The 21,922-nt window shown below is 38.1% G+C and overlaps 1 protein-coding gene across 1 annotated transcript in view; it reads left to right on the forward strand.

Annotated features, from left to right (window-relative positions):
* Window positions 1-7,924: 7,924 nt before the first annotated feature.
* The window catches only part of LOC117345036, an 84,684-nt gene continuing 70,686 nt past the window's right edge, over window positions 7,925-21,922 (forward strand). Inside the window, exons 1-2 of the mRNA XM_033907969.1 lie at window positions 7,925-8,492; window positions 19,309-20,554. Coding sequence (XP_033763860.1) covers window positions 19,790-20,554 — 765 coding nt within the window. The 5' untranslated portion in view covers window positions 7,925-8,492; window positions 19,309-19,789. The remainder of the gene's footprint in view (window positions 8,493-19,308; window positions 20,555-21,922) is intronic.

Consider the following 21,922-nt stretch of genomic DNA (forward strand, 5'->3'; position numbering starts at 1 on the left):
TTATACTAAACACTACTAAAACCATTATTATACTAAACACTGCTAAAGCTATTATTATACTAAACACTACTTAAACCATTATTATACTAAACACTACTAAAACCATTATTATACTAAACACTACTAAAACCATTATTATACTAAACACTACTAAAACTATTATAATACTAAACACTACTAAAACCATTATTATACTTAACACTACTAAAACCATTATTATACTTAACTATACTTAAACTTATATAATACTAAACACCACTAAAACTATTATTATACTTAAGTATACTAAAACTTATAATACTATACACTACTAAAATTATTATTATACTAAACACTACTAAAACTAGTATTATACTAAACACTACTAAAACTATTATTATACTTAACACTACTAAAACTATTATTATACTAAACACTACTAAAACTAGTATTATACTAAACACTACTAAAACTAGTATTATACTAAACACTACTAAAACCATTATTATACTAAACACTACTAAAACCATTATTATACTAAACACTACTAAAACAAACTGTTATTATACTAAACACTACTAAAACCATTATTATACTAAACACTACTAAAACCATTATTATACTAAACACTACTAAAACCATTATTATACTAAACACTACTAAAACCATTATAATACTAAACACTACTAAAACTATTATTATACTAAACACTACTAAAACCATTATTATACTAAACACTACTAAAACCATTATTATACTAAACACTACTAAAACTAGTATTATACTAAACACTACTTAAACCATTATTATACTAAACACTACTAAAACTATTATTATAATAAACACTGCTAAAACCATTATTATACTAAACACTACTAAAACCATTATTATACTAAACACTACTAAAACCATTATTATACTAAACACTACTAAAACCATTATTATACTAAACACTACTAAAACCATTATTATACTAAACACTACTAAAACCATTATTATACTAAACACCACTAAAACTATTATTATACTAAACACTACTAAAACTATTATTATAATAAACACTACTAAAACTATTATTATACTAAACACTACTAAACCCATTATTATACTAAACACTACTAAAACTATTATTATACTAAACATTACTAAAGCTATTATTATAATAAACACTGCTAAAACCATTATTACACTTACTATACTAAAACTAATGTTATACTAACACTACTAAAACCATTATTTTATTTAACTACACTAAGACAAATATTATACTAAACACTACTAAAACTATTATTATATTTAACACTACTAAAACTTTTATTTTACTAAGCTGTACTAAAACTAATATTGTACTTAGTATACTAAAACTAATTTTATACTAAACGCTACTAAACATATTCTCATGATAAACTACATGCTAAAACTATTCAGATTTGATATTAACATATACATATTGTGCGTGTCCTTTTACAAACATTTCAGAACCTACACGCCTCGTTTTGATCCATTGTTATCTACCTCCACTGCAAAACACTACTGAAGAGACTCATTATAAAACATCAACTCCACACATACAATTTTAATTAAACTTTTTACGATAAAGTTTAAGAGATGGATTGATTTCCTTCGCTCTCCGTCATTGTACAATCCGTGATTAAATCTTTAAAAAATACAATTTCCTGGAAATATGGACGGTAATTAACTATATAAAATAGACAGACAACTTTTGCTCTCAAAAACTTTGACGGGCTTCGTAATGATACGAAACAGTCGTATAGCACGTGTTTGGATTTAATTATTCAAGATTTATACGAAACTACGGATTTGATCGTGAACAGGCCGGAAGTGATAATAAAACGTACGACAGGGTCTGAAGCACAGTTGGATCTCATCACCGGCGGTTTTAATCACAATAACCAATAAAAAAAACCCTTTATATGGTTGGCGATTATTTAACAAAAACAAAGAAAGTCAAGACAACCGCTTGGCTACAATATTTAACAATAGAAAATATAGAGCAGGTAGGAAAATCTGACTTAATGATTCTTAATGACATTGAAATATAAAGCACAGGAAATCTTCTCTTTACAAAATGTATGCTAGATTACGCTTCCTTGTATTGCTTGGTATAAGGGTTATTTCACGCTCTTTGTAGTAGCTGGTGACTACCATGGTGGCTTCCGTGAACCTCAGTCACTTCTGGATATCATATGCTGGTAAAACCACAACAGCACAGGGCAATCTGTGATTCACCATCCAAAGAAACACAGACCTCCCCGGGTAGGGATCGAACCACGCACCTCGGATCTTTACCAGATGTGGCATTAAACTGACCGTCTACCAGCTGAGTCACCACGGCCCCAGTTTTTATTAATTACTGTATAAAAGAACCTTTGCAGGAAGTAGGGGCTAAAAAGTGTACCTAAAGTTGTGTTCCATTGCATGCTTCGTCCCTCTGAGGAGGAGTTTGGGTTCTGTCCCCTGGACGAGACAGACTGCTTCTTCTTTTAAGAAGTGGGATGCCTGGTTCACCTGTTGTCTGTTTGATGTGACCGGGTGAGGTGTCCTGCTGGATGTCATCCGCAGTATGCTTCACTGAGGAAGTACTAGATATTAAAAAGATACAACTTGAATATTGTAAAAGGATATCACATGTCAAACAATCTATATGCAATTTTATGATTTATTTTGAATTGGGTCGTTTTCCTCTTGTTCATATTAGGAAATATCGTACGATAAAATATTGATTCAAAGTCATAAATTCTAATAACCGTAGTTTGAAAACTGGAAATGATGTTTTATTGATATTATCTAAATCCAGCAATGTTTTACTACCACGGTCCAATGTGTTAACAGCCTTGGTGTTGGCGAGGTCTGGGTAAACCATTTTACGGTCACTAGTTCACATAGTTTACCACAGATTCAGCGAAGAATAAATGGCACAGCACGTCAAAGAGTTATTTCTTGTACTGGAAAAAATATATTATTGGAAAAATGATCTGTAATTAAACTAGCCCGGCTTGTCTGTACTTCACATGTAAAAGAGTTCAATCTGTTAAGCACGTTTGTTTATGATGCAAATGTTTTAAGAAAATCATTAGTTTAATGATGTTGGACATTCTCCATTAATTACATTGTCCCGTACACCACATGTATCATGTATTTGTATGCAAATGAGCTGTAAAGTTTAATGCAATACAAATATTTGAATTATAAAGTCAGGATCAGTCGCGCGCTTTCACGGGCACAAACACGAACATACTACAGTCTCCAAAACACACACATGACACTCACCACACACATGTATTTCACACAGATGGGAGGCCGTCCTTTATTGACCTTAGCTGATAAGGTGTCATACAAACCAAAAAATGTACATGTAAGAATATCAAAATTATAAATAAAATTTATGTTTTAAGTTTCAAACCAGGGGGAGATAAGCCAGTATTAGAATTTAGTTGAGCAATTCTTTACAAAAAACTAAGCTGCTGGTGGCCAGTCAAGTTAAAGTCGCGAAATCCTTAATGCTGTTTAGATACTTGTGGTATGTAAGATTTGATATATTAAATAATAGTCTGCTGGTATTCACGAAAAAGTTTCCTCGCCAACAATTACTCGCGAAAACAAATCTCTGGTGAGTAGAGATTAAAATCCCATTAATCATTGGTTTCTTTTTGATTGATGGATTGTGAGAATGTACCAGTTATTCTACACTCCGAGCCTGCTGACAACAGCATGGCCGCTATCGATACACTAACTCCCGGAGTCAGGTCCGTAACACGCACGACTTTTTGTATTTTGCAAGGTTTCATTTGACATTGACAAGGTCATTTGCCTGGATTATCTCTTTTTATTTGTTTGCACACAAAGGGCGTGCGCGATTTATTTTATTATGTGTTTCAATAGAATAAAATATTCATAGTGCTTTCCGTAATCTGATAGTCGTAACTAGAACTCGTGATTTAAGGATGATCGACCCGGCAGCGACTGATATCCCAACCGAACATAGAGCCGTGGTTGAAATTTAGCGGTACGACCTGTCAAATTGACCCGGTAACTTTTTACACGGGTCACATTTTTACGTTACACCTGCTTGCCATATATCGGAAGAGCATTAGGGCCATGAAGCAAAAAAAAAATAAATTCATTTTTTCGTGTTAATAACTCGAAATTTCAACTTAGTAACTCGAAATTTCGAGATAATAACTCGAAATTTCGACTTACTAACTCGAAATTTCGAGATAATAACTCGAAATTTCGAGATAATAACTCGAAATTTCGACTTACTAGCTCGAAATTTCGAGATAATAACTCGAAATTTCGACTTACTAACTCGAAATTTCGAGATAATAACTCGAAATTTCGACTTAATAACTCGAAATTTCGAGATAATAACTCGAAATTTCGACTTACTAACTCGAAATTTCGAGATACTAACTCGAAATTTCGAGATAATAATTTTAGTTATGGAGATTGGTAATGCACTAGATTTAGTGTCTTTATTCATCATTTGTGTTTCTATGTTAATCATAAGTATATTCAACACAATCTATCATATTCACTTAAAGGGGCATCTCACGAAAGCAAACTAATTTTACTTTTGGTTATTAAGACGAATTTGCTATAAATCATCCTGACCTAAACTGATAGAGAAGATGAAGTTGATTTCCCATTCTTGTGTGTATATATGTATGTGGGAGGCCACTTAAAAGGGGCCAAGAACTAAGAAGGCTTATAGTAAATTGATAGTGGAGGTAATAATGACTATAAGGAGGGGCCTTTCATCTATGTTTTCAGTCTTAGACAAATCACGGAATTACAAGTACAGATGCTATCGAAGACTTTGATTAAATGAATTTAACAATTCTGCTTAAAACTTCATAAAAGTTGAAAGATGGTCACACATGTACCTGTATATACACGTCATAATGTGGTAACCTAGACGTTGAATAAATGAATCGCCTGAAGATGGCCGTTAGGCCTGAAAACGTTAACAAAACACAACAGTTGTCATGTTGAATTTATATTTTTCAACTATATATACATAAACATACAGTGCATTCCTCTTAATATCATGTCCTATTTGTCAGACAAAAACATATTTACAGTTGTGACATTAAGAGAAACATGTTTTTTCACTAAATCTAGTGCATTACCAATCTCCATAACTAAAATTATTATCTCGAAATTTCGAGTTATTAAGTCGAAATTTCGAGTTATTATCTCGAAATTTCGAGTTAGTAAGTCGAAATTTCGAGTTAGTAAGTCGAAATTTCGAGTTAGTAAGTCGAAATTTCGAGTTATTAACACGAAAAAATGAATTTTTTTTTTTTGCTTCATGGCCCTAATGCTCTTCCTTATAGGTAGACCAGTATTTCTGAATTATTCAAGAACAAACATCCTGAATTAACTCTGCTATGTTATCGCGCTCGGTTCTTAAGCTTGGTATAATAATTTAGCTCTCTGTTCTCTCATAAACCCATTTCCGTCATCAAATTTCACCAACATAATTTAAAGCTCTACTTAAAACCAGCGGACCACAAAACGCAGTCATAATGTACAAAAACAAATACCCGGTCTCCGTATATATTTTACATTATGACCCCTGTAGTCTTTAAGTTAAGACAGGTTTAATGAACATAGATTACAATATACAGTATTACAGTACCTTACTCAATAGACAATGCTGGGATTTAAACATCTTCGAAAAGCATTCCGGAAGAACAATAGTCTTTGTAAAGTTTGTATCTGACCTATCGAAGTATTCTAAACATTTAATGTACATATATATTAATACCTTGTCAAATAATTATATTTACAAATCAGTAGTTTTCTTACGATAGTTGTCCAGGCTGACCTTTGACGTCACGCTACAGATCGTGGGTCAAACCAGTCGTACCTGTCCGAAATATAAACAAATGCTTGCTTGGGACATACGGTCGATTTATGCATGTGTGCATATAAATCACTGTTCGCTGTAGCACACAGGAGGGGGAAGCTTATCTATTTTAGCCTAGTTATTTTGCTGCACCATTTTCTGGGTATAATGACTGCATGTTCGGTTTAGAATTCCGGTAGCTACGTCCGGTGTGGTCAGACATTATGTGTTTTACTGTGTTGTTGCCACTTCCGGTGTTTCGATTGATTCTAGAATGCTTTATTTGTAGTTCGCCAAGTATAATGTGCTATAATGTGCTATCCATCTAGAAATATCGATTCGTGTTTTGATGTTTCATTAAAATTTTAAAAGAAAAATGACAAAATCTGCCAACCACAAAAGTGGGATGGGGATGGTGGTAGGCACCCCCCCCCCCCCCCCCCCCCCCCCTTTCAAATTCCTGGATCCGCGCCTGGTAGGGGTAAGGGATCTAGTTAAACTTTGTGTAATATAACGACATATCCTTTGGCAAGCTATTTCACGTCAAATCTGCAGTAGTTGAGTCCAGTCCAAAACACCCCTTGGACGACCGACTGGGTTGGATAGACGCGGATTTCAGTAGTTAAACATTGTACGTGTTGCATATTTATCAGTATTTGTGGTGTATTCCAATGCGATTTCGTCTGTTGCCGGCGGGATTGGATGTAATGAAAGGATTTTCAAACGTTTAAACTTAATTACAATCGCAGCGTTCATCTTCTGACTAGATTTATTCAGACTACAATATTATTTTTTTTTACGAAACTTCGTCCTCGTTGTAGTGTGTCTGAGAAGACAAAGTCAAATATCCCTGGCAGCGCTTCAGCACTCGCTTTTGACAAAAAAAAAGTGCGAAGAAATGTCACCATTTCTCTTGTTTTTGTGCTCTCCTATCTGCCTAAGTACTGATCATTTCTCTCCGCTGTGTTGCACTCCTTCAACAAAACAAAGGGGAATGACTCTTATGATTTAGGCATCATTGAAGTGTTACACAAGTCGTTTAGGATATATTAACAAAGAATGTATTAATCTATTTCTTATCTCCCCACAACAGGGTAATGTCACCGGGAGTTTGAACTGGCACCGTCGAGAATTCGTGTTTACTTTGAGATTCACGTAAAACGTATACACTTTCCTCACGTTTCGTAGTATTTATTCGTTCGAGAAACCAAATTATGAGCGACAGAATCTGAATAACACAAACTCCACCACCTTTCCCAGAGTAACGAGTACATTGATTAAAACTTTACATTTCTATCGAGATGGGATTGTTCCATCCTCGATAATCTAGCGGTAGTGTTCTCTGTCGCTCCCTGCACACATTGAAAGTGACCGTAACTGTCGAGAATGGGACTGTTCAAGTCCTAAAACAGGCGGGAGAGATCACAGACACGACCGGCTGTTGGAAATATTACAATTCCGAAATTAATTCCGAAAGTTTTACAACGTATAGAATCATAGTACACTATATATAAACATACCACAATACTAAAGGATAAAGACACATACTCTTACTTGTTCCGTAACACGCGGTACAAAATCATTGATACGTCAACTTACTGAATAATAGCACCCGCACGTATTATATATATTACTTAATTTAATGTATTAAGTGTTATTCAAATTTAATTAATTAAATTAATTATATATATATAATACTACATTGTTGTGTGTTCTTCCGAAAACACACCCACAAATCAACAAACGTTAAATTTTGTTTCGACTACTTATCCACACCTTCTATCGTGTAAATCAATGGGAATGCTGGAAATATCGATGGACAGTCGCCCGTAATTGTTCGAATGTTAGATTTACCCAACACAACAATTATACACAGTGTATTAATGTAATGACGAGCGTTTTATCACTTCATACAACCCCTGAAGTATATACCCACGTGGATTGCTGTGTTGCGCATGTGTGAATGTTGCAAACATACCGTTCGATATCGATCGATCGGCTCGTCAGCATCACGTAGCATTAACGGAATATCCTTATAATGGGAGAGTGCCGAACGGACAGCAACACAAGTACATGGTCTCTGACACACGCCAGTACGACCACGCCTGGCCCATTGACAGAAGTGTGCTCGTCAACAATTGGTCTTGGACAATTATGAAAGAGACATGCATGGGGTGTCTTTGTTTGGGAGTTACCGGCGTACCTCGGTTGTCGTTACTGATGGTCCTTATACGTGAACAGGATGCCTCGTGTGTATGTACCCGTCACAGGTGACTTGCTCGAGCATTGTTAGCACGGGAAAGCTATAAATAGAATTTTAAATGTTCGTATTCGATAAAAATAATTCTAATTGTACATGTAGCTGTGATGAATTTACCCTCTAGTGATTCGTGAGTTAATTGAAGTGTACCAGTGCATGCTGGTTTTTTCAGTCCGTGCTTATGATGTTTTAAACGTGTGTGTCATTTTACGTTTACCTGCAAAACACCTGGTTATGACAAAGTGAACATGAACTACACTAGCAGATTGGGGATAAAGCCGACTCTTGATATTGTACAGCTGCATCGATATCTTTAATTACCTGGATATAAGTATCGGTTAAATCACCTCACCTGGATCGACGTTATGGAAATAGCAGGTAAATGTTTATCTATAAAAGCATTTAAATATACATATTGATATGTTTGTAATGTATCTTAAAACAGGATGTTCCTCTCCTGGAACGGACACGTAGAGAGGACAAAGAGGGAGGCTTGTATCAGTACGTAATGTACATCATACACACCTGGCCAATTAACCTATATATAGAACAGGTAAGTCAATTACATGGTCAATACAGGTTAAATACAGGTTGGAATACAGATGTGTCAGGAATACATCCAATAAATGTCTCCGACGTTTGTTAAACAAATGTGTCATAACGTTTAAACAAGTATAGTTATTTATAACGCGTCTATTACAGGTGTCAAAATGTATTACACGTATATAACACATGTGTATTACACGCCGGTACAGGTATATAACAGGTGTGTATTACACGTCTGTACAGGTATATAACAGGTGTGTATTTCACGTATGTACAGGTATATAACAGGTGTGTATTACACGTCTGTACAGGTATATAACAGGTGTGTATTACACGTGTATACAGGTATATAACAGGTGTGTATTACACGTCTGTACAGGTATATGACACGTGTGTATTACACGTCTGTACAGGTATATAACAGGTGTGTATTTCACGTATGTACAGGTATATAACAGGTGTGTATTACACGTCTGTACAGGTATATAACAGGTGTGTATTACACGTTTATACAGGTATATAACAGGTGTGTATTACACGTGTGTACAGGTATATAACAGGTGTGTATTACACGTATATACAGGTATATAACAGGTGTGTATTACACGTCTGTACAGGTATATAACAGGTGTGTATTACACGTCTGTACAGGTATATAACAGGTGTGTATTACACGTCTGTACAGGTATATAACACGTGTGTATTACACGTCTGTACAGGTATATAACAGGTGTGTATTTCACGTATGTACAGGTATATAACAGGTGTGTATTACACGTGTGTACAGGTATATAACAGGTGTGTATTACACGTCTGTACAGGTATATAACAGGTGTGTATTACACGTCTGTACAGGTATATAACAGGTGTGTATAACACGTCTGTACAGGTATATAACAGGTGTGTATTACACGTCTGTACAGGTATATAACAGGTGTGTATTACACGTGTGTACAGGTATATAACAGATGTGTATTACACGTGTGTACAGGTATATAACAGGTGTGTATTACACGTCTGTACAGGTATATAGCAGGTGTATATTACACGTCTATACAGGTATATAACAGGTGTATATTACACGTCTATACAGGTATAGAACAGGTGTATATTACACGTCTATACAGGTATATAACAGGTGTTAATTATACATAAAAATATGTAAATGTAAATGTTAATGTAACTTCAGTCTTGTTATTGCCCGTTTATGTAAGTATGCTGTAATGTATACACGTTAGTCGCCTCGTCGTGTCTCTCGGCGAAAATTGAAATATGATTTCCATATCTCTGTACTTATGTACCATCACGTCCAATCCGATTAGTCCCTACACCATAGCGACATCACTTTAATGATTAGCAAGTTGACACGTGTAGTCGACTAAATAACGTATAGTCAGGTACAATGTATATGTGCTGTCACTCTTCACAACTCGACTGTTCCCGTAAGGGGGCCGCGGTGGCCGAGTGGTTAAGGTGTCCCGACACTTTAACACTAGTCCTCCACCTCTGGGTTGCGAGTTCGAAACCAACGTGGGACAGTTGCCAGGTACTGACCGTAGGCCGGTGGTTTTTCTCCGGGTACTCTGGCTCTCCTCCACCTCCAAAACCTGGCACGTCCTTAAATGACCCTGGCTGTTAATAGGACGTTGAACAAAACAAACCAATCAAATGTTTCCGTAACTACATGTACATTACGGACGATACCGGAAGCAGCCGAGTTTACCCGATTGTATGTCCAATCAACAACAAAGGTAATTTAAGGACGGCCTCCCCAGGGTGCGTGATGCATGCGTGTGGTGAGTGTGTGTTTTTTGGAGGCCGCGGTTTGTGCTTGTCTCCTTGTGAAAGCGCCAAACTCCTGTCTTCTTGATAGTGCCACCTCACTGAAGCATACTGCCAAAGACAACCAGCAGGACACCCCACCCGATCACGTTGCCTTATCTTGTCTTTAGTGGCTTTCTCTCCTTTCCATTCATTGACTGTCCTGATGAATCCCTGCAGAATCTGTAGTTTGCTTAAAAGCCATGCTGGTAGATCATTATTCCCATATTTGGAGAATAGAGTAAAATCACAAACAAGTCCGTCACCCATTCACCTAAAATATCCATAGCTATATACACAGCCTAATAAAACTGACAACGGGCGACTCAGTTGTCCTACTCCGAAAAATGCTGACGAGGACAGAAAGAGAGAAAGATGGGGACAGATAAATACGAGAGAAAGATGAGGACAGATAAATACAAGAGAAAGATGAGGACAGATAAATAGTAGATTAAGATCGGGACAGATAAATACAAGAGAATGATGAGGACAGATAAATAGTAGATTAAGATCGGGACAGATAAATACAAGAGAAAGATGGAGACAGATAAATACGAAAGAGGATGGCCACAGATAAATGCGAGAGAAAAATAGGGACAAATAAATAGGAGATAAAGATGAAGACAGATAAATACGAGAGAAAAATGGGGACAGATAAATAGGAGATAAAGATGAAGACAGATAAATAGTAGATTTAGATGGGGAAAGATAAATAGGAAAGAAAATGAAGACAGAAAATACGAGAAAGATGGGACAGATAGATTGAAAGGAGTGGTTTGTTCAGATAAAAAAGAAGGGAAATTTGGGGACATAGAGAAAGATAGAAAGATGGAGCCAATTAATAAGTAAGAACGACGAAAATAGATTGATAGGATAGGAAAAGGGGGACATATATTAAAGGAAGGAAGAAAGGAACACAAAATGGAGGTAAAGTCGGGGACAGGTCGAAGGAAAGAAACATGCGAACTAGGCTGAGTTATTTGAGCGACACCGAGTAAAGCCCCCGTCACACTCGGATGAGACCATGGAGACAGCACTGCGTCCTGAATATGTCGAGAAACATGGCCGTGGTCAGAATGGACGATTATTCAGGTTTCACGTCCCTTCCAGGTTCTTACTGCCTCCGACACGTTTCCACTAATTCCATACCACGCGCATGATCACATGTGCGCCACAACCAATGCGGTCTTACCAAGTTCTTACTACGTCCCAAAAGATCTTCTACCCGTGTACCACTCACCCACCAAGTTCTCGCTACATTCGTCCACTTACAAATAATTACTGCTTGACATGCTGTTTTTTCTGTCTTCAGCCGATCATAGTGGCCAAATTACAGACTTAATTGGACAGAAAGCCAGGGGCAAACCTAATAAAGCCTAGGTTGTCTTATATTCCTTCTTTTCAGCATCAAGACTGCAGCTCGGTTGTACATTGTGTATCGCGTAGAACCTGTTGTCATTGATTCGATTCTGGTTTGTCATCTACTATTGCCCCCATCACACTAAGACAAAGACCACGAAGACCGCACTGCGTCCTTAAAATTTCGAGAAACGCAGCGGGGTCGTGGCAAAAATGGAGAATTTTACAGTTGTCACGTTCATATTACGCCCTCATTACGTCCTTGCTGGGTTCTTACTACGTCCTACACGTTTCCACTAAGACCTTATCTCGCGCATGTTCGCGCGTGCACCACGCTCTGTGTGTTCTTAATACGCTCTTACTACGTCCAAAAAGATCTTTCTACGCGTGCATTACGTAATTACTACGTTCTCTCTGCGTTTGCCCGTTCCCTATAAATACAACTTGCCTTGTTTCTTTTTTCCATTCCCCTGCAATATTCACAATATGCCGCCGAGAAAATCCGGACAGTCCAAGACAGGCCGTGGTGGGAGAGGCAGAGGTAAAATTCTAAAAAATCCACCACCAAGTGGCTATTCAACTCTATTCAGCAGTTCATCAAACATTTCAGGAGGCATCCTCATGAAGTTCAAGAACGAATGATGGTCTTCTACTCTTAACTCCGTCATTAGTCGATCATAATGGCCAAATTGTAGTCTTCTTTCAACAGAAAGCCAAGGACGAACCCAAAAAGCCTAGGTTGTCTTTTATTCCTTCTTCGCCTTCTTCGCAGCATCAAAAGTGCGGCCTGTGCATCAATAAAAACCTGTTGTCCTTGAATCAGAGCAAGATGCATAAGAAGTTCTTGATAACTTGTAACCATCTTCTTTTGTAGTTTGAACGAAAGTGATAATGAATTAAACTTGAAATGAGTATTTATACAGCCGATCCTCTGGACGTGGTTTTGACGTGGTGGTAACCTGTGACAGACGTGTCGTAAACTTAATGAGCACCGTAAGAACGTACTGGAAACCTAACGTGGTCATCAACAACGTGGTATTGGCGTACCTTGGTCATTGTACAAGCGTAGAGAGGTCGCAATAAGAACTACATTGACGTAGCAAGAACGCACTGACAACGCAATGAGAACGTAATACAATCCTTTCCATCAGCGCTACGCTTCCACTGCGTCAATGAAGTTCTCATTGGGTTTTGGTTACGTCATTACCACGTCAATACCGCTGGTACTGCGTCCCTGTTACGTTCTTACTACGTCCCGATTGGACCACGTCCTCGCTACGCTTTTTTTTAACATGCTCAAAGTTTGTTCACGTCCTCCAGGTCCATGAAGACCATAACACGTCCTTATCGGTCTCTATTGAGTCTTTACTACGTTGTACAAGTTCTTTCTGCGTTCGCATTGCGTTCTTCAATTTTTTCCAGGACGTGGTTGGACGTAGTGGGAACGTGACCTAGTGTGATGGGGGTATATGGTGGCCGGAACGAAAGCGATACAGGAATTTGACGTCCATGAAGACCATACCACGTCCCCTAAGTCTATACAGACCATACCACGTCCTCCACGTCTATAAAGACCATACCACGTCCTCCACGTCTATAAAGACCATACCACGTCCTCCACGTTTATACAGACCATACCACGTCCTCCACATCTATAAAGACCAGACCACGTCCTCCATGTCTATAAAGACCATACCACGTCCTCAACGTCTATACAAACCATACCACGTCCTCCACGTCTATAAAGACCAGACCACGTCCTCCACGTCTATGAAGACCAGACCACGTCCTCAACGTCTATAAAGACCATACCACGTCCTCCACGTCTATAAAGACCAGACCACGTCCTCCACGTCTATAAAGACCATACCACGTCCTCCACGTCTATAAAGACAAGACCACGTCCTCCACGTCTATAAAGACAAGACCACGTCCTCCACGTCTATAAAGACCACACCACGTCCTCCACGTCTATAAAGACCACACCACGTCCTCCACGTCTATACAGACCATACCACGTCCTACACGTCTATAACGACCAGACCACGTCCTCTACGTCTGTAAAGACCACACCACGTCCTCCACGTCTATAAAGACCAGACCACGTCCTCTACGTCTATAAAGACCAGACCACGTCCTCCACGTCTATAAAGACCAGACCACGTCCTCTACGTCTATACAGACCAGACCACGTCCTCCACGTCTATACAGACCAGACCACGTCCTCCACGTCTATACAGACCAGACCACGTCCTCCACGTCTATAAAGACCAGACCACGTCCTCTACGTCTATAACGACCAGACCACGTCCTCCACGTCTATAAAGACCATACCACGTCCTCCACGTCTATAAAGACCACACCACGTCCTCCACGTCTATAAAGACCAGACCACGTTCTCCACGTCTATAAAGACCAGACCACGTCCTCCACGTCTATAAAGACCAGACCACGTCCTTCACGTCTATACAGACCATACCACGTCCTCCACGTCTATACAGACCACACCACGTCCTCCACGTCTATAAAGACCAGACCACGTCCTCCACGTCTATAAAGACCAGACCACGTTCTCCACGTCTATAAAGAACATACCACGTCCTCCACGTCTATACAGACCATACCACGTCCTCCACATCTATAAAGACCATACCACGTCCTCCACGTCTATAAAGACCAGACCACGTCCTTCTCGACTTTCGTTCATATTTCGTTCTCCAAGCCCTTGACGTGTTCCTCCAAAATTTACCGTATACTGTATATATATTACAGGACGTGTCGTATACTGTATATATATTACAGGACGTGCCGTATACTGTATATATATTACAGGACGTGCCGTATACTGTATATATATTACAGGACGTGCTGTATACTGTATATATATTACAGGACGTGCCGTATACTGTATATATATTACAGGACGTACCGTATACTGTATATATATTACAGGACGTACCGTATACTGTATATATATTACAGGACATGCCGTATACTGTATATATAGTACAGGACGTGTCGTATACTGTATATATATTACAGGACGTACCGTATACTGTATATATATTACAGGACGTGCCGTATACTGTATATATATTACAGGACGTGCCGTATACTGTATATATATTACAGGACGTGCTGTATACTGTATATATATTACAGGACGTGCCGTATACTGTATATATATTACAGGACGTACCGTATACTGTATATATATTACAGGACGTACCGTATACTGTATATATATTACAGGACATGCCGTATACTGTATATATAGTACAGGACGTGTCGTATACTGTATATATATTACAGGACGTGCCGTATACTGTATATATATTACAGGACGTGCCGTATACTGTATATATATTACAGGACGTGCTGTATACTGTATATATATTACAGGACGTGCCGTATACTGTATATATATTACAGGACGTACCGTATACTGTATATATATTACAGGACGTACCGTATACTGTATATATATTACAGGACGTACCGTATACTGTATATATATTACAGGACGTACCGTATACTGTATATATATTACAGGACGTGTCGTATACTGTATATATATTACAGGACGTACCGTATACTGTATATATATTACAGGACGTACCGTATACTGTATATATATTACAGGACGTGCAGTATACTGTATATATATTACAGGGCGTGCCTTATACTGTATATACATTACAGGACGTGCCGTATACTGTATATATATTACAGGACGTACCGTATACTGTATATATATTACAGGACGTGCCGTATACTGTATATATATTACAGGACGTACCGTGTACTGTATATACATTACAGGACGTGCCGTATACTGTATATATATTACAGGACGTGCCGTATACTGTATATATATTACAGGACGTGCCGTATACTGTATATATATTACAGGACGTGCCGTATACTGTATATATATTGCAGGACGTGCCGTGTACTGTATATATATTACAGGACGTACCGTATACTGTATATATATTACAGGACGTACCGTATACTGTATATATATTACAGGACGTACCGTATACTGTATATATATTGCAGGACGTGCCGTGTACTGTATATATATTACAGGACGTACCGTGTACTGTATATATATTACAGGACGTGCCGTATACTGTATACATATTACAGGACGTGCCGTATACTGTATATATATATTACAGGACGTACCGTATACTGTATATATATTACAGGACGTGCCGTATACTGTATATATATTACAGGACGTGCCGTATACTGTATATATATTACAGGACGTGCCGTATACTGTATATATATTACAGGACGTGCCGTATACTGTATACATATTACAGGACGTGCCGTATACTGTATATATATATTACAGGACGTGCCGTATACTGTATATATATTACAGGACGTGCCGTATACTGTATATATATTACAGGACGTGCCGTATACTGTATATATATTACAGGACGTGCCGTATACTGTATATATATTACAGGACGTGCCGTATACTGTATATATATTACAGGACGTGCCGTATACTGTATATATATTACGGGACGTGCCGTATACTGTATATATAGTACAGGACGTGCCGTATACTGTATATATATTACAGGACGTACCGTGTACTGTATATATATTACAGGACGTGCCGTATACTGTATATATATTACAGGACGTGCCGTATACTGTATATATATTACAGGACGTACCGTATACTGTATATATATTACAGGACGTGCCGTATACTGTAAATATATTACAGGACGTGCCGTATACTGTATATATATTACAGGACGTGCCGTATACTGTATATATATTACAGGACGTACCGTATACTGTATATATATTACAGGACGTTCCGTATACTGTATATATACATTACAGGACGTGCCGTATACTGTATATATATTACAGGACGTGCCGTATACTGTATATATATTACAGGACGTACCGTATACTGTATATATATTACAGGACGTGCCGTATACTGTATATATATTACGGGACGTGCCGTGTACTGTATATATATATTACAGGACGTGCCGTATACTGTATATATATTACAGGACGTGCCGTATACTGTATATATATTACAGAACGTACCGTATACTGTATATATATTACAGGACGTGCCGTATACTGTATATATATATTACAGGACGTGCCGTATACTGTATATATATTACAGGACGTACCGTATACTGTATATATATTACAGGACGTGCCGTATACTGTATATATATTACAGGACGTACCGTATACTGTATATATATTACAGGACGTACCGTATACTGTATATATATTACAGGACGTGCCGTATACTGTATATATATTACAGGACGTGCCGTATACTGTATATATATTACAGGACGTGCCGTATACTGTATATATATTACAGGACGTACCGTGTACTGTATATATATTACAGGACGTGCCGTATACTGTATATATATTACAGGACGTGCCGTATACTGTATATATATTACAGGACGTACCGTATACTGTATATATATTACAGGACGTACCGTATACTGTATATATATTACAGGACGTACCGTATACTGTATATATATTACAGGACGTGCCGTATACTGTATATATATTACAGGACGTACCGTATACTGTATATATATTACAGGACGTGCCGTATACTGTATATATATTACAGGACGTACCGTATACTGTATATATATTACAGGACGTGCCGTATACTGTATATATAATACAGGACGTGACGTATACTGTATATATATTACAGGACGTGCCGTATACTGTATATATAATACAGGACGTGACGTATACTGTATATATATTACAGGACGTGCCGTATACTGTATATATATTACAGGACGTGCCGTATACTGTATATATATTACAGGACGTGCCGTATACTGTATATATATTACAGGACGTGACGTATACTGTATATATAATACAGGACGTGCCGTATACTGTATATATAATACAGGACGTGCCGTATACTGTATATATATTACAGGACGTGCCGTATACTGTATATATAATACAGGACGTGACGTATACTGTATATATATTACAGGACGTGCCGTATACTGTATATATAATACAGGACGTGACGTATACTGTATATATAATACAGGACGTGCCGTATACTGTATATATATTACAGGACGTGCCGTATACTGTATATATATATTACGGGACGTGCCGTGTACTGTATATATATTACAGGACGTGCCGTATACTGTATATATAATACAGGACGTGACGTATACTGTATATATATTACAGGACGTGCCGTATACTGTATATATATTACAGGACGTGCCGTATACTGTATATATAATACAGGACGTGACGTATACTGTATATATATTACAGGACGTGCCGTATACTGTATATATATTACGGGACGTGCCGTGTACTGTATATATATATTACAGGACGTGCCGTATACTGTATATATATTACAGGACGTGCCGTATACTGTATATATATTACAGGACGTGCCGTACAGGGAGCGTGGCCGGGTGTGACGGGGGTTTGAGTGATGAGCTAAATACCGTACTGTAAAGATGAGTTACCGGATTCATTATAACGGGTACATCAGGATACACAATTAATGAGAGTGACCACACACGAATCTGACATACATCCCGGTACTAGTATTGTACCTAATGTCCCATACCAATTATCCGTGCTCCAACGACTTATTGTACGGCTCAAATAATCTTATTGATGCTATCGACGACCAGAAATTATCTCCAAGGCCGAAGTTTGTTGATATTACAGGTAGGTTAAAATCAGGAATAACATACATACTAAATATATTTAGAATTTAACCAACAATAAACAAGCCATTGTGTTTATATACAATTGACACGTACACTGCTGGCTTTGAAGGGAGATTGTCTTTGTGATTCAAAGTCTTTTAAACGTGATTGTGGATAAACACAAGCCACGTGTCTGTATAAGCTGACCTTTGACCTCTATATATGGGGCTGATCGATTTCCGTTGATTACATTTACTTATAGCACATTGATGTTACCTATGAGAGGAACTTTTGTTAGACTTTTATATCCCTCACTGCCGCGTATGTGGAAACTTGAATTAATAATTGATCGCTAACAATCGCGGACGGACCACGTGCTTGACAGATGTTATCATACTCATCCTTTAGTTATTAAGGTTACCTGAGTCTTAGGCACGAGCTCACGTGGAGTAAGGGTACAAATAGATCGTTATAAATAGTGAATGTACCGTTCGTTATCTTTGTCTCAACACTCGTGTCAAAGTTTCTGGATTATTGTTTTTACCTTTAGTACCGGAAGGGATTGGATAAACTCGATTTTCTTCAAAACATACATGGCGTTAATGTCATCAAATTCAAATCGTCGATTGAAACGCGGCAGTGTATTAATTATCGGTTAATGTATTACTCCAGTTAATTTCTTTCATTTTAACATTACATTCAATATTGAATTTTCCTTTCAGGACTAAACAACAGGACCTCGGTATCATCTCGGTAGCAATGTTTGACAAGGCACCATGTTTCCAACTTGTCCCGTTAAAAAGGCGTACAGATGGTGGGCTGCATCTGTGTTGAGTGGTGACATAGACGTGAAGCTATATATTGGAATTTGTCTCGGAATTAAGGGTGTCCAGGAAGTGAGGTCCGTCGGATCATGAGAAATACGGGAGTCATCAAAGGGAGTACAAATATATGTACACACGACGTAGTGATTTCTGTAAGATCGTAGTGATACATAAAATCTATTTGATAGTTGTCTATCCGACCGTCTTCACCGGAAGTTCGGGGTGATGTTTTATTCATACGGGAGTATTAATCAAGAGTACCATTACTGCCCTTCCGCGCACGACAAAAAATGGCGCCTTCGTGTGGCAAGTTAAAGTAGTATGAGAGGAGAGTAAATGTCAGAGGGGGAATCGTGTTTGTGGCGAGTATGTCACAAAAATGTCTGAATTTGTGACCAACGTTCTGTGGCTGGTGTTATCTCCCCTTGCTGGAATCACTGGTGTTATAACTGCCATCGTCATTTCTCACTACACACCGTTTCATCACGGATCGGATATTCTATTTTTCTCATACGTCATCACAATGTCTATTAACGGCCTTCTCCTACCGGCTATTCCAGCCCTTGTACAGATTACCGGAAACACGTGGCCGGATGGTCTGTGTCAGTTCTATGTTTGGGCATCTATCTGCTTCAGGGTGCTACAAGTGCTTACCATGTTGTCTCTATCCGTCTTGTGGTCGGCAATTTTGAAATATTCGACAAAAGGAAAAAGAATAAGATTTACGACTATTGTAAAGGGCGTCGTCCCTACAGTATGGGCCATATCGGCTGTGTTGGGGCTTCTACCAATAATAGGGGCCGTACCACAGACGTTTCATTCGGAAGGAAAGTGTTATTTCCTCAGCAGTGACCTCGGACAGGGGATGGGGGTTGTGATGGGAGTGCTAGTGTTTAGTTGTGTTGTGTTTTCAGTAATTTGTGTGTGTGACGCGACAATTTTGTTGAAGTACGTCAGACGTGTTGCCCTTGTGAAATACGGAGCTGGGCGGTTTTATCTTCCCCAGAAAAGATCCAGTGTTCCCGGAGCGGGTACATACACAATACACGAACGGTATCATCAACTGACATTTGCCTGGGACGTATGTCGATTGGTCCTTGCCTGGGTCCTCAGTAGTGGATTGGTCAGCCATATCCCTTACGCCGTAAGTACATCTCACCTTTATTCTGCACTCATTGACCCCGACACCATATTGGTTCTTTGTCTATACGGGCCATATTTTCTAACTTGTGATAGATGTGTGTAAAATTTCAAATATACGAGCATGCGTACATACGAAGTTCGGTACCGGGGTATTATATTCGTGCAGAACTAGATAATTATTCCGGCCTATTTGAGAGACATACCCAAGAGCGGTCAGGGTTTCTCAGGAAGCTGTGCATGTGATCATAGACCGTCTAGTACAATCTTGGCTTCGTCATTTGGGACGACGCTTTACCTCGCCTCTCCAAATGCTCTATATGACATGCGACGAACCTTCCGTATATGTTGTCCAGTGAGGTAGTCACCAACTACTACCACATATGGCCAAATTTGTTCTGGGAGCAATAAACCCCGCAAACAAACAAAAATGGACCTTTGGCTAGTCCATACAACAATATGTCAAAATGTTTTCTAGTATTGAATGTTTATTTCCGCTGACACGTATATGTGCATTACTTCGGTACATATTTGTGTTCTGCTATACAAAACGTGGCACGTCACGTGTTAATCCATTAATATTTCATAACTCCTATACACATATCAAATATCTATTTTTGTTGCGGATAATCACGATTTGTGTTTTCCGATACATCCATGCTAATCCAGTTATCGAGTTTCATATGTATTGAATAGGCCATACCTTACTATTCCGTTGAATCAAATTTCAGAAACTGAAATATACAGCTTGAGTATATTTTGCTATACACTACTTATCCTACATTACCGTGTATCTAGTCATGCGTGACGATATAATCAGTTCTAACTAATGAACTGACCAGAATACAATAGCGCCCCCCACTTCCGGTACTCTAACCAGGTCTAAAATCTAGCTATGGTTTTCCATATAATTTTGTTCTTTTGTTCAATTTTACTTTTGATCTTTTAAAAACCATTGACGTGGATTAAATGTAAAAGTGGCTAAATTATATGTTTTTAAGTAAAATGAAGAAAGGATGTTACATAATCTGAACTGGTCGTGTTTGCACCTGTTGGGCATGTTTGTCCACAGAAGCAGGTCCTTGTCGAACTTGAACAATGCGTGAACTCAAATGAAAGCATAGTCTATAAATTGTCGTCACAAACATTCACTAATATTAACGACCTTTGTCAGGCAGTTTGTTTACAGCGCTAAAACCGCTAAAATAAAGAATCGGTAGAAGGATTGGATGTTTGTCATACACGATACTGGTAACCATAGCAACCATTTAGTCCCCGTCTAACAACGAAACATTGTTACGAAGACAATGACACTTAACATTTAGTTTACATAATTACTTTGAAAAATATTCTAAGAAACGTCAGGAGTACG

This window comes from Pecten maximus, chromosome 16, assembly GCF_902652985.1.
Source record: "Pecten maximus chromosome 16, xPecMax1.1, whole genome shotgun sequence".
NCBI classification, from domain to species: domain Eukaryota; kingdom Metazoa; phylum Mollusca; class Bivalvia; order Pectinida; family Pectinidae; genus Pecten; species Pecten maximus.